Source organism: Phyllopteryx taeniolatus, chromosome 6 (genome assembly GCF_024500385.1).
Source record: "Phyllopteryx taeniolatus isolate TA_2022b chromosome 6, UOR_Ptae_1.2, whole genome shotgun sequence".
Classification (NCBI taxonomy): domain Eukaryota; kingdom Metazoa; phylum Chordata; class Actinopteri; order Syngnathiformes; family Syngnathidae; genus Phyllopteryx; species Phyllopteryx taeniolatus.
The window spans coordinates 11,301,237-11,316,887 of NC_084507.1; the positions used below are offsets into that span (position 1 = coordinate 11,301,237).

Consider the following 15,651-nt stretch of genomic DNA (forward strand, 5'->3'; position numbering starts at 1 on the left):
AAGTGGATGTTCCAAAAAAGCTGCGGCAGGGGCATGTTTACCAATTTGGTACATCACCTTTCCTTTTCACAACACTCAATAAGCGTTTGGCAACTGAGGACAGCAATTGTTGAAGCTTTGCAGGTGGATTTCTTTCCTATGCTTGCTTGATGTACAACTTCAGTTGCTCCACTGTTGGCATACTGTATTTTGCTCTACATAATGGGCCACATATTTCAATGGGAGACAGCAGTCCAGTCTAGCACTCACAGCGTTGTAACACATGCAGAATGTGGCTTGGCATTGTCTTGCTGAAAAAATGAGCAGGGACGTCCTTGAAAAAGACATTGCATCGGGGATGCTCCTTTAATACCCAATCATGACACTCACCTGTTTCCAGTTCACCTGTTCACGTGTGGAATATTCCAAACAGGTGGTTGTTGAGCATTCCTCAACTTTCCCAGTCTTTTGTTGCCCCTGCCCCATTTTTTTTTTAAAGGTATTGCTGGCATCAAATTCAAAGTGAGAGAATTTTTACCCCCCAAAAAATAACGTTCATCAGTTTGAGCATTAAACATCTTGTCTTTGCAGTATATTCAATTGAATAAAGGTTCAATTTGCAAATCATTGTTTTCATTTACCTTTTACACAGCGTCCCGGGGTATGTATTTACTCTAACTAACTAGGCACTGTTTCGGCTTCCATTAAAGAAAGACAAAATGCTGGTTGTACTGTCACTGAAAACATCAGGGGGGTCTTAAAAGGGTAGTTACCCTATGACAACAGGTTGGACTGCGATTTCAGGGGCAAAATGTTAAATATGATCATGAAAATAGAAAATAAACAATCATGACTAGACAATAAAACTATTTAACAATGTTTTTGATTTATTATCATTTAACCACTTACATCACACACAAAATGTAGTTAGCACAGCAGTGTGTGGGACATGGCAAAATCACATACATTTTTTTAAATCGGTAGAAAATGAAGGAAACACATTTTATTATTATACTGGTGTGCAAATGTTTGCGCACTTAATAGTAAGACCTTAGAGTTTCATTATTCTACTACGTTTTCATTATGACTAAGTGATTCTGATGAGGACAACAAAGGCACTACATACTGTAGTGATATTGCAGAGCAAACATTATTAAAATCGGTTGCATTCAGAGGACAGTAGCTCTTGATAATATTGAAATGCAACATGGTAACAACTGTGTTGAGTTTGAGTAACAATTGTAGAGTATTGCAGGAGTATACAGCAGAAAAACTGAAATCGCTTTTCCCATGTTCAGTCTCAGTCCAAGGAACTTTGAGCATACATCCATCTATTTCTGAGCCGCTTATCCTCACAAGGGTCACGGGCGTGCTGGAGCCTATCCCAGCTATCTTCGGGCGAGAGGAGGGGTACACCCTGAACTGGTCGCCAGCCAATCGCAGGGCACATACAAACAAGCAACCATCTGCACTCACATTCAGAGTCTTCAATTAACCTACCATGCATGTTTTTGGGATGTGGGAGGAAATCGGAGTGCCCGGAGAAAACCCATGCAGGCACGGGGAGAACATGCAAACTCCACACAGGCGGGGCCGGGGATTGAACCCCGGTCCTCAGAACTGTAAGGCTGACGCTCTAACCAGTCCACCACCCTGCCGCCAACTTTGAGCAGTAAATTGTAATTTGAACGTGTTGAGTGGTTATTATGAGCAGTTCAATAAAGTGCAATGTTACGGTAACATGCTGCCTTTCAAGACTTTGTAATAGAAGATGAGCCAGTGTGCATCTCGTCACACAGATAAGTGTATCCATGCCACCTTCTGATATAAAATGCAGTAATATGTGGAGTGGTTGTCACCAGTAATAAATCTAAGTGCAGAGTGGAAAAACAGAGTCTAGTTGTTTTAGTGTGGGGACAGAGGCATGTGTAAAGATAATGTCACCATAATCTAAAACTGATAGAAAGACTGCTTTGGCCAGCTGTTTCCTGCATGTTGTTTTGTTCTGGTATAAATATCCAACTTTTTGCTTTGGTTTACTTGTAAATTTATGTACTTTTAAAGTTAAGTTTTTGGTCTCACCAGATGTCCAAATATTTGCATTTTGTGACTCTTTAAATACTGTGTCCTGTTAGTGTGGTGAATTGGCTACAACATTTTTTTGTATTGGCTCTTGCTCCTGACAGTCTAATTTATTCAGTTTTATCTGGATTAAGGACTAGTTTCAGGTTGAGAAGGGATTGTTGTAATGTGCTAAAGACTTGGTGGGGGATTTTGATTGCAGAGTTTGCGGTGTTAAAGTACAACCCCAATTCCAATGAAGATGAGACGTTGTGTTAAACAGAATACAATGATTTGCAAATCATGTTCAACCTATATTTAATTGAATACACTATAAAGACAAGATATTTAATGTTCAAACTGATAAACTTGATTGTTTTTATCATATAATCATTAACTTAGAATTTTATGGCTGCAACACATTCCAAAAAAGCTGGGACAGGGTCATGTTTACCACTATTATTGACCGTAGATGATGAAATCCCTAAATTCCTTGCAATTGTACGTTGAGGAACATTGTCCTTAAACTGTTCGACTATTTTCTCACACACTTGTTCACAAAGAGGTGAACCTCGCCCCATCTTTGCTTGTGAATGACTGAGCAATTCAGGGAAGCTCCTTTTATACCCAATCATGGCACCCACCTGTTCCCAATTAGCCTGTTCACCTGTGGGATGTTCCGAAAAGGTGTTTGATGAGCATTCCTCAACTTTCTCACTCTTTTTTGCTGTCCCAGCTTTTTTGCAAGATGTTGCAGCCATAAAATTCCAAGTTAATGATAATTTGCTAAAACAATAAAGTTAATCAGTTTAACATTAAATAACATTAAATATCTTGTCTTTGTAGTGTATTCAATTAAATATAGGTCAAACATGATTTGCAAATCATTGTAGTCCGTTTTTATTTACAACCCCAATTCTAATGAAGTTGGGATGTTGTATTAAACATAAATAAAAACAGACAACTCTATCATCTGCGTAAAGATGAGCAATGCTGTCTGTTATGGAGGATGTCATGTTATTTACGTAAATACCTTAAAGGATATGACCCAGTATTAAACATTGTGGAACACCCTGCCCATTATTTTCTTTATAAATGCATTTTTGGGATGAATGTGTGCAGTTGAGCTAACCAAGAGTGTACAGGTGTACCTAAGTAAATGTCCAGCACTGAGTAATTTAAGTGAACCTTTGCTTTTGTGTGTGCGGCATGGGTATCTGAATTGAAACCTCACCCTCAACTAAAATCCACTAAAACCCAATCCACATGTAACTGTGCATTTGATCAAATAGGGGTCAATTAAAGAACAATCTCAAAATTGACTTTTTTTTAATTTAATACCACAATTGAGGAATTAAGAGTCTCACACGAACTTAAAATGTATGTTTATGGATGTCATCTCCACACAGAGAGGTTCCATGGTGGCCCACTGCACATTATTGCTGATAAGTGCAATGCAATTTGGAAAGAGAAACATTTGAAGCTCACATGGACAGTTTAAATTATACTATATTCTTAAATTTTGTCTTTAAATGTCGCCCTCCAAATGTAATGGACTAATGTGGTTTGACACTGCCATTAAATTCTCAGTCTTTGGATGAATATCCAAAAACTAGCAAAGTCTGCAACTGGCTCTATAACAAAATCCCAGACAGACATTGTTCCTGTGTGGTTGTTTATTCAGAATAATAGCCTTCAAATATATAATGCAAAACGACCAACGTACACACGTTGTACTGCAACTTTGCTCGAACGTGTAAGGTTGTTCAGAACAGAGGCTTGCATTATTTTAACCTGCTGAAGGGGGGGAAAAACAGTATTAATAAAAAAAATATATGAGTGTTATGACTATATGACTCCAGAGTGGATTTGATTATTTCCCAACACTCTCATATGACACGGTAGGTCATAAAAAAACAAAACAAAAAAAACAAACAAACATGCATCACTCTGAAAACCATATTTTGAAACAAATATTCACCCTCCAAATGTGCAAAAGTAACCTGTTACCTTTGCCTACACTCACTTTGCTTTATCCATTCCCTGCTGTGCTGTAATCCATCTCGGTCCTTTTCGACGGGATTGCAGAATATTGTGAGCTGTGCGCAGTGTAGTAAAGAGACATTTACTGCATACTTTTGGCCACACTCACAATAAGGACGGCTGAGGTAGAGGAGAAAAGGCAAGACGAGGGCAAAAGGAGGTGAGAAATAAACATGGTGATCTGTTCTGGAAATTTGCTGCTTAAGAAAAGGCACTTGGAACATTCGGAACATAAGGGGGAAATGCTGCAAACGGAAACAGTTTGGTTTCAGTTCAAATAAAGATACATAGACTAAAAACAAAGAATAAAGGGGGTGAAGAAAAAAGCTCTTAACATATATTTGGAGAGGAAGAAGCATCATCGGGTTAAAGTACTTCACGTAGGCAATCAAAATAATTGTGTGAAACAACAAGCAAAAAGGCATCTCAAGCAGGCATATAAAAGTGATGCATAGCATTTCATCAACATATGCCAGTCAGTGATTCAACTCGTACAAAAACCCTTCATTGTATTACACAGTATTATTATTACAGGCATAACTAGTAGCGGTATTACATCCTTACCCTCCAGCTTGGTGGCGTGTCACACTGTCTGATTACACGACAGTGCAGATAGTGGTTTTTTTTGTGTTTTTTTTTTTGTAGTTCACGTAAAAACACTCTTACCTGGTAATTTAACACACCTCTCTCAAGGGATTAAGTGTGTGTTGAGGTGTTTTTGTGCAGCCAAAAGCACTAGCAACACACAGCAAGAGTGGGAGTGCTTTTACTATCAGTGGTCCGAGGCCAATATGGCTTAAGGAAAAAGGATCCTGTAGTCCTTCATTTGAGAGAATCGCCCATCCATTGTCTGTATACAGCTCTAAAAAAATGCATATACTGTATTTGTTTTGCATAAAAAAAACTTCCAGAGTCCTTCAAGCAATGTGTACATCCTGCCTGTAAGTGGGGCGTTTACACAGGTGGTGGTTGGGGGGCAGTCATGGTGGACAACAGCGGTCGTTTTCATATAATAGGACACAAAAGTTTGTAGAAGTTCTGAGTGGTCCTTTCATTTGATGGATCCCAGTGCTGATGAGACTACTCACAAAAATTATAAAATGCACTATGACCTTTACAGGTTAACCTAATTTCACCTCCTCTCAACTTGTGCAAAAAGTACTGAGACAAACAGTTGGACATGTGCATTCCAAAGTTTAGAGAGGTTCGAATTTTGTTCACCTATAAAGGTTATGTAGTGCATTTTAAGTCAATCTTGAAATTTCTCTCAAAAGCCCAATACCACTATATTTTTGTGTGAGTAGTGGATATACAGTATGTCAGTGCTATATAAAGGCTCAACGGGCACATCCTTTTCATGTGGTCACCTGAGGATTTATTTCATGTTGAAGGCCAGCAGGGGTCGCTCCTCCCTCTTCTGCCAGGGGCTCTTTTTCTCCTCCTCCCCGTCCTCAGGTGGCACGTTATCCTCGGGGGAGGCGGAAAGCAGCGTGCCATCGTTCCTGAGAGTCACGCTGTCGGGCTGCGTCAGGGGAGGAGGAGAAGCTGTCGATGAGGAGGAAAGTGAGTAGGGTTCCGTGTATATTTGTACGCTCTCTGCTTCTCCCTTGACGGACTGGACAGACCCCAAGTTGCTGTGCCGGGTCTCGTACTTGAGGGTCTCCTTACTGCCCACCCTGTCGAGATCGTCCACGTACAGCAGTTGAGTGAAGCCCGTAGTTGGCATTGTGCTCTTGGACCCCTCTTTCTCCATCTCTCGTTCCTCCTGCTCCAGGTCCCGTCCCCTGCGACCCGCTCTGGGCTCGTTCAGGTCCACACCAGAGTCCAAGCTAGCGTCGTTGCCGCTGCCGTGCCTCCGCCCGCTGCCTTGCGGACCTCCCGCACTTGTGGCGTTACCATGGCAACCGGCCCGCTGGAGGTCAATGTAAGAGTGGCGGATGTGGGCGTTGGAGCGTCCGTCCAGCGAGACAAACCAGGCTCGCGGGTGCGGCAGAGGCTTGCCTCCTCGGAGCTCCATTAAAGTCTTTTCAGCCAAAAGGGTGTCCTCGCTGTTTATTTCCACCAGACTTGTTTCTCCGAGAGCTCCTGGAATGGACACCAACTTCTCTCCGTCACCCTGCTCGGCAGGACTCTGGTCACAGTCTTTGGGGGTTTGTCCTGACGACTGGGAGGCATTGAGCTCGGCTTGGATAGTCTCCAGGTCACTCTGCTGGTCTGTCTGCAGCAGGAGTGCCTGACCCGAGAGGGGGTGCTCCCCGGGCAGGCGCATGTAGTGAGCGGGGATGACTAGGGTGGGCCGCACTCTCGGATAGGTTTCGCCACTGCTCAGCAAGTCCACTGAGGCGCAGCACAGCAGTTGGCCCGGGCGGGTGAGCGAGGAGGGCTGCTCCAGGTGGTCCACGGAGCGGGAGAGAAGGTATTCAGTAGCCCTGCACTCACCTCCCTGCCCTCTGGAGGGGGAATGAGGTGGGGAGGAAGGGGAGATTACAACCCTGCTTAGCTGATGTTCTGACAACTTGCCGTGCTTGACTGGTGATAGTCCATCAGCTATGTGGTTGCCGGACGAGCAGACGGATACGTACGACTGACGGTAACCTTTGTCGGTTCCACACGACATGGCTGACTTTAACTGCATTGTTTCCACGGATTGACGGTAGTCTCCGCTGCGAGGCGTCAGATTGCCGAGGGAAGAGCCGTGGTGGCTGTTTCCTAGCGAAGAGCGGCTGTGTTTGCTGTGCTGTATCAGGCTCTGCGCATGGGAATCGTCTCGACGCTCGTAAGAGGACGGCTTCAGCATGGCCGTGGTCATGTTTGGCTCTGTCACTGTGGAGACAAGCTCCAACTGCACCTGTAGAAAAAAAAACATTCAGTCAGGGAAACCTGTTAAATGTGAAAATTGGATTTCGTAGCAAAAACTGAATTTCACCACAAAAGACGGTTAAGACCACGATTAGAGTGATTTTCTTGTTGAATGGGTGTCTTTTTACCGTAAATGACACAAGAAAGTGACAAAAGACTGTTGTGATGAGATATTGGAGAAAAAAAAAATTCATTGTTGTTTACATTATTAAAAAAAATAAAAAATAAAAATAAAAAAAAACAAGGAAATCTGCTGCACTATTTAAAAGAAACCCGGTAACTTCTAGCATAATCTGGAGCATTATAAACAAATATACATTTAGAACATTAGCATATGCATAAGAAGGGCAATGAATAATTTTCTACATGGATGTTTTGTCAAAATGTAAAATACCAATGTAATCTCAAACAAAACTTTTTTTTTTTTGCCACTCTAAAAAAACAAAAACTTTTTGTCATATGTTAAACCTGTCTGTAAGACCTGACAGTATACTATTATTAAAATGATATTTTGAAAAATCATCCCTTTCTGGCGCCATTTTATGCCTCTAATTACAAACTCGTCACGCCACGACAAGAACAGCCTGTCAGAGACTGTTGTGGCAGAAGGCGTGTGTGTCAATCATTTGCCATGCACGCACACACACTGATATCTAGGGCTGTCACTATCAAATATTTTTAGAATCGATTCTCTTATTGATTATTGTGAAGTGAGGCTACATTCAGATCTTGTTAGTAGTTTGAAAACTGCGAACTTCTTTAATACAGTAGATTCAACAAATACAAATTAATTTTTAAGACAAGATTAGTATTTTATTTCGAAATTACATGAACTTGAAGGCAGTATAATGCAATAAAACAAAATTTCAAATGCATGAAAAATGTGGTACATCCCACAGTGGCAATGAGACCTCAGGTGATACAGCGGCTGAAATAAGTATTTAACACGTCATTATTTTTATCATTAAATATATTTCCAAAGGTGCAAGTGACATGAAAATTTCACCAGATGTAGGGAACAACCCAAGTAATCCATACATACAAAGAAAGTAGAACAATTAAGCTCAGATATTAAGTTGTGTGTAATGTGAAAGTAATGTGTTTTTAAAGAGTTATGGGTTTGATTTGGCGCAATTAAAAACCACAGATGACTGCCAGAAAATGTATATAAATATGTAAACTAAAAAAGGAAATCTTCACCTTGAGATGACTATGATTTTCACCCCTGAATTATCCATAATATCCCCAGCTCTGTTTTTTTTTTTTTCTTTCTTCTCTGTTGGTTTGACTTGTGCGACAAATCTTGTCAGACAACAACTGTGACGTCCAAGTACCAACCTCGTTGCTGATGAGATTGAGGTGGGACATGGAGGTGGCTTGGTCCCGCTTGCTGCTGTCCAGACCAGATGAAAGTGTGAGCTTGCGGTGAGAGCCCCGGGGCTTCAAACAACGACGCCTGCTCAACACAGACACAGAAAAAGACAACTGGTTGACAAATAAGGCAAGCAGGCGATTTTCATTTTTCTTCTTAGGCAACTAGGCTCACCATATTTCCAATACAAAAATGTTGTTGTTTGTTTACAAACTGCAGATGGAGAGAGGCATCATTCATGTCAGGTGAAAGCAGATGTGGGTAGTAACGTGGTACATTTACACTGTTACATTTAAGTACATTTTTGGATAAATTGCACGGTGGGCGACTGGTTAGAGCGTCAGCCTCACAGTTCTGAGGACCCGGGTTCAACCCCCGGCCGTGCCTGCGTGGGTTTTCTCCGGGCACTCCGGTTTCGTCCCACATCCCCAAAACATGCATGAATTGGAGACTCTCAATTGCCCGTAGGTGTGAATGTGAGTGCGAATGGTTGTTTGTTTGTATGTGCCCTGCGATTGGCTGGCAACCAGCTCAGGGTGTACCCCGCCTCCTGCCCGATGATAGCTGGGATAGGCTCCAGCACGCCCGCGACCCTAGTGAGGAGAAGCGGTTCAGAAAATGGATGGATGGAAAATGATATTTTGAAAAATCATCCCTTTCTGGCCCCATGCAATGCAACTTTTTACTTACCGTTAAGTATTTTTGTTAAGAAAAAACTAACTCCATTATGTTGAGATTCATTCAACTCGCTACTTTCATTTTTATCCATCGACTGTATTATATCTTCCATCCATCCATCCATCCATTTTCTGAGCCGCTTTTCCTCACAAGGGTCGCGGGCGTGCTGGAGCCTATCCCAGCTATCATCGGGGAGGAGGCGGGGTACACCCTGAACTGGTTGCCAGCCAATCGCAGGGCACAAACAAACGATCAACCATTCGCACTCACAGTCACACCTACGGGCAATTTAGAGTCGCCAATTAATGCATGTTTTTGGGATGTGGGAGGAAACCGGAGTGCCCGGAGAAAAACCACGCAGGCACGGGGAGAACATGCAAACTCCACACAGGCGGGGCCGGGGATTGAACCCGGGTCCTCAGAACTGTGAGGCTGACGCTCTAACCAGTCGGCCAGCGTGCCGCCGTATTATATCTTGATCGATCTATTTGTTTTGGTTAGTGATGTGTAATGCAGCCATGTAGCAACATGACCAAAGACAAAGTTTTCAAAATGAATAATTTACACGAAACATGGCAGAAACAATGGAGGAAACAATGGCGTCTGACTCGCAGTCAGAACACCCCTGGCCTCAAATTCAGTGTATGTTTACCTGACACACTACAAAATAGAATAGCTATGTCATGCGTTGTCATCTCTGTGTGCCTAAAAAGGTCCAAATTTCAGCATACAATAACTCCATCTCTAACTTGTTCATCTTTTTCAATGTAACATCTGCCTGGTGAGCCTATTGTGTCGTTTCACAAGTGTAAGCAAAGCAAATGTATTTATATAGCGCATTACATACACAAGGTAACTCAATGTGCTTTACATAATTAAAATCATTTAAAACCAGAAAAAAATAGCATATAAACATTTAAAACAAAGAGAAAAAAGTACAATTAAAACAGCGAACAGTGTAAGAAATATAATTTAGTGGAAATCCTCTAAAAAGGGAGCGAAAAAAAGTTTTTAACCTGGACTCAAAAAGATTCACACTTGGGGCTGATGTCACTTCTGTTGGCAACTTATTCCATTTGTGTGCAGCATAATAGCTAAATGCTGCTTCACCATGTTTGCTTCGGACTCTGTGCTCCACCTGAGTCTTTCGATCTCAGAGCCCTACTGGGTTCATATTCCATTCGCATTTCTTTCATGTATTCAGGACCTAAACCATTTAGTGATTTATAGACCAGTAGCAGAACTTTAAAATCAATTCTAAAGCTGACTGGGAGCCAGTGTAAAGACTTCAGAATTGGAGTAACCTCTTTGTTCTGGTCAGAACCCGAGCTGCAGCATTCTGAATGAGCTGCAGCTGTTTAATGCTCTTTTTGGGGAATCCAGTCAGAAGACCATTACAATAGTCAAGTCGACTTGAGATAAAAGCATGGATGCGCTTCTCCTGGGCTGCTTGACACTTGCAAGCCTTCACTCGGGATATGTTCTTCAGATGGTAGAAGATACTTTTAGTAATTGATTTGATATGACTGTTGAAAGTCAGGTCGGAATCTATCAGAAGACCAAGGTTTCGGACTTAGTCTTTGGTTTTTAAAGAGAGTGACTCCAGGTATTTACTAAAAGCAATCCTCTTTTCTTTATTGCCAAAAACAATTATTTCAGTTTTGCTGTGGTTTAATTGAAAAAATATCATCATTTATCTGTTTTAGACAGTGACAAAACCCCTCAATTGAACTACAGTCATCTGTAGACATTGCTATATATAACTGTGTGTCACCTGCATAGCTATGATAGTTGAAATTAAACTTCTGAAGAATTTGACCCAAGGGGAGCATATACAGGCTGAACAGGAGGGGTCCAAGAACTGACCCTTGAGGGACCCCATAGGTCATTGCTATTTGATGAGACTGAACACTTCCAATGGTTACAAAATAACTCCTTTCCTCCCAGTAGGACCCGAACCATTTAAGGACTGTTCCATTTCGTCCTACCCATGTTTCCAACCTGTTCAGCAGCATATTATGAGGTCCAACCAGACCAGAATTGACCAGACTTTCCTGAGTCAGTATTCAACCTTATATCATTTAGCACATTGATAAGAGCAGATTCTGTACTGTGATGAGTTCGGAAACCTGATTGAAATGTGTCCATAAGTCCATTTAAGTACAAGAAATTGCTGAGTTGATTAAAAATAACTTTCTCAACAATCTTGGCTATGAAAGGGAGTTTTGAGATGGGTCTATAGCTTGCTAACATGGAAGCGTCCAGTGTTCTATTTTTTAGAAGAGGCTTAATGACAGCTATTTGAAGAGGTTTAGGAAACTCACCTGACTGAAGTGAGCAATTGATTATTTGCTGCAAATCAGCTAGCACAGACTTCGCAATAGCTTTGAAAAAGTCAGATGGTATTGAGTCAAGACAGCTCGTTGATGGTTTCAGCTGCTGAACTGTTTTCTCTACAGTCTTTTGGTCAAGTGTATAAAATTCTGACATGGTAATAGAATTTTTCCTGGGTGGCTTCAGATGTAGTATAATTTTATCATTTTGCTCATTTGTGCTGATATTTAACCTGATGGATTGTATTTTTCCACTAAAATAAGCAAATTCATTGCATTTATTAGCTGTTAGGAGTTCTGGAGCAGTCTGATTGGGGGGGGGGGGTTGTGAGCTTGTCAACCACAGCAAACAGACTGCGAGTATTGTTGAAGTTCTTACTGATGATTTCAGAAGTGTTGCTGTCTAGCCCTGACTAACCTGTTAAAATTACAAAGACTGTCTGTAAAGTTCATAGTCAATTTGGAGTTTTGTTTTTCTCCACTTACGGTCTGCTTTCCTACACTTCGATTTAGAGGTCTTTACCATCCTTGTGCTCCTCCACGGTGTTCTAGGTCCCCTCAAGATTGTCTTAGTTTTAATAGGAGCGACAGCATTCGTGACATTTGGGATTTTCCAGGTGAAATTATCCAAAGGTTCATCAACTGTCTCAGCATTCACAGTTTGTGCAGACAAATACAGTTAATTTAAAACCATTTACTGTGGCTGAATTTGCCTTATGGTATCATATACAGATTTAATGGGTTATTGTTTTAGTTACCATATATTGTTGGGCAATATCTGAATTTGCACATTCTTACTTTATAGTTTTGTCTATTTGACATTCATGCTCTGATTTAAAAAATAAATCAGTTATTACTCACCAGTTACTCAGTATTTGTTTAGTTACTTCACTGAATACTTATTCAAGTAATTATTTGGAGGAGTACTTTCTAGTTTTACTTAAGTAATGTTTTTCTAAGTAATAGTACTCTTGAGAACAATTTGTGGCTACTCTACCCAATTCTTGGTGAAAGAAAATAAAAGTGGCTAATGGCAATATGGAAACATTAACGAGGCAGAATGAAACAAACAGCTCACGTAGCTCCTCTAAACAACCATGGATACACACAACGTTGTGGGTCAACCACGTTAGAATCTACTGGAACGTTATTCAGCGATAAAGAAATGCCTCCACATAATGCAAGATCAAGTTTATTACTGCATGGGGAATTAATTTATAATATGCAGTAAGACTCCACATTTTAATTCATCATTCACAGGGAACCAACAAATTCAGTTTTTATCAAGTTAAACATACTAATCTATTCAAGATTTAGAGATTATATTACCAATTATGCCCAATGCCTAGAATGGACAGTTACCACAAAGTATCCAGAGGTTGTTTAATTTATCACGTGTTTGGCCTTGTTTAAAACTAGATTAACTGATTTTTTTTCTTTTTTTGAAATAGGGGAGTTAAAAAGCTGTAGATTCGGCCTACATCCTTTTGTTTTATCCTTAAATATTGTAATGCTTTTGTTTGTTTTTGTTGTTTGAAAAAATTATGAAGCAAAAAAAATAAGATCATTGAATCTGAGACAGTTTACCTGCTTCAGTAGCTGCTTCTGTTTTGGATAGCAACAGAGTCCAAATGGGCTCAGTAGTTAACTCTAACATCTGTGTGTGAACAATACAGCCTATGAATTGAGATTATATGTAGATATAATGAAATTATATATATATTTATAAATTATACTTACTACCCATTTTTTTCCGAATAAGAAAATGGAGGTATTTGCTTATGACACACATCGTAACAAAACAGGGCACAGCGCCTATCAGAGGGACAGATATGACTTGACAATATGGTAGTATTGGGTCTGTTGACACACCTGCAGTAGTACAGGAGGATGCAGAGTAAACACAGCAGAATGAGTGCCATGCCTCCAAGAATGGCCAGTAGAAACATAGTGTGGTACATACTGATGTCTTTCACAACCAACAGACCTCCTAGAAGGACAATAAGCACACATGAAATAAACTGAACATTCCAAAACAACTTTGGCAAGTATGAAACAGTTTTCTAAATCCTTGTGGCAAATTGTTATCCGGTGTATATGTGTAGTATGTGCCAAACCAGAGTGAATCTCACCTGACTGGAGTGGCGACATGACGGCAACCCAGTATCCCAACTGAGAAGCAATGTAGGTGAGGATGAGTTGGTTGTCCACCCTTTGCACGCGACCCCAACTGCTCTTTATCCAGGAACCTGCACAATCACACAAGATCTCTTAAATATAGTTTAGTTTTCCTATGTACTGGAATCACCCTTAAGACCATTGCCCATGGACGCACTTACATATGCTCCAATGACAAATGATGTATATTCAAATGTGAGAGCGTGTGCAAGAAATTCGCATTGAACCTCTGTTGAGAGGACCATGTGGCAGTGTTTCACGAAAAGTTGTAGTCAGTTGGTTTGTCAAAATCGCCACACCTTCACTTATTCTACAGTCAGACGCCAAATTATTCATACTTGGGCCATTTTTCCGAACCGTTTTTCCTCACTTGGGTCACGGGTGTGCTGGCGCCTATCTCAGATGACTTCGGGCAAGAGGCGGGGTACACCCTGAACTGGTTCACCAGCCAATCGCAGGGCACATAGAAACAAACAACCTTTCGCACTCACATTCACACCTACGGGCAATTTGGGAGGAAACCGGAGTACCCAGAGAAAACCCACGCAGGCACAAGGAGAACATGCAAACACCACACAGGCGAGGCCAGATTTGAACCCGGGTCCTCAGAACTGTGAGGCAGATTTGCTAACCAGTCCTCATACTTGGGCCAATGTTTAAAATATATTTTTGTATTTAATGAATGGATATCTTCTGATACCCACTAAAAAAAAAAAAAAAAAAAAAAAAAAAAAGACGAAGAAACTGTCATCTAACAACAGTTGATAGGTCTCAGAATGTTAGAATAAAGCATATCAACATGAGATTCTCCCTTAAAAATAGTTCAATACAAAAAAATTTATGAGTTCATTAAATATATATTTTAACTCCTTTCTTTGTGTACCAGTTGTCAATAAACACTTCCTTTTTTATATTTTGTTTTAGCCATCCTTCGGAAAGACGTGAGGCCATCAGCATTTGACAGCTTAGGCTTTGTAGTTTTTGTAAGCATGTCATTCCCTGGCCCATGGCTCGCCAATTGACATTAGAGCAGTCCTGTAGGGGGGTCTGGGGGGATTTTTTTTATTTTAACATAAATTAAGCAATCTGGAAGACTCTGAAGAGTACAATAAGGCAAAATACACAATTTTTTTCAAGCAGAAAAACATTCATTTACACCGCTCAAGTACATGCTAATGAACAAATTTAAATTAAAAATTAAATTTTACTAATTTCTTTGCTTTTTTGTTTTGGCCTCCAAATTGAGCCAGGCCCATCTCCACCTGCAAATGACGCTTGCTTCAAGCTGTGCCACATGAATAGCATCCTCCTCTTTAACCACAATATGAACATCAATAAAATAAAAACGACAAAACTAAAGGTAAATATGCAAATTCTGATATTGCTGTGTGTGTGTGCATATGTGTGTGCGCGCGTGTACGCACATCCAAAACTACAACAAAACATCTGCAATTTACTGCAAGGTGTTTTCTCAAGTTATAAGTGGGCTGAACTGCGAGGTCATGTGACTTTTTTGTGTCGTTTGATTGGTGAAATAAACTTAAATGTCACTAGCCCTTAAATTGGTTTGGCGCAAACAGCGCCCAATGCGGAAGTCAAAGTCGTAGTCTCGTGCCCGAAATAGTTGATAAGCAATATTTGATAAATAAAAGTAGCAAGCAACATTTAGATAATTGTAAGTGTGTAAAAGTACCGTTAGTTCTTAACAGCAGAAGCGGCGGAAGTATTTTTTCTGGTCTCGTCAACCCCTATAACTTATCCAAAGCAAGTCCTGAACGCACAGGCGGAACCTCAGGCCGATGCGCTCGCATATTAGTCCGCCGCGGAGTAATATTCAGAAATTACATCTGTGTGTGGAAGTGTGGAATGGATCTAGCTGCCACCGTTCAAGGAGTACGAAACAGCCTATGACGACAGTGACGGTGAACACCCCCCCAGGAAAAACTCATCGGAGCTGTACGGTTCACGTAAATGGCCTATTTTGAGTTCAAAACGGCGAATATTGCTAAAAGGCGACTTATTTGCATGCATGTAATCTTCCTAATATTGTACCAAGCCACTTGAAAGACAGGATGAACCTGATGAGGGGAAAAATCAAGGGAACAATGAGCTGCAAGCTTGGCAGTGCCACAACCAAACCGCAAAACA

General features: G+C 40.9%; 1 protein-coding gene across 2 annotated transcripts in view; it reads right to left on the reverse strand.

The window, feature by feature from the left end:
* Positions 1-3,698: 3,698 nt before the first annotated feature.
* fam171a1 (family with sequence similarity 171 member A1) overlaps positions 3,699-15,651 on the reverse strand; it is a 42,328-nt gene continuing 30,375 nt past the window's right edge. Inside the window, exons 6-10 of one of the 2 annotated variants that reach the window (XM_061776764.1) lie at positions 13,458-13,574; positions 13,198-13,315; positions 8,281-8,398; positions 6,666-6,931; positions 3,699-6,533 (exon numbers count right to left, since the gene is read on the reverse strand). In XM_061776764.1, coding sequence (XP_061632748.1) covers positions 5,459-6,533; positions 6,666-6,931; positions 8,281-8,398; positions 13,198-13,315; positions 13,458-13,574 — 1,694 coding nt within the window. In that variant the 3' untranslated portion in view covers positions 3,699-5,458. Of the gene's footprint in view, positions 6,932-8,280; positions 8,399-13,197; positions 13,316-13,457; positions 13,575-15,651 lie in introns of both variants that reach the window. The other variant, XM_061776763.1, reaches the window with a different exon arrangement.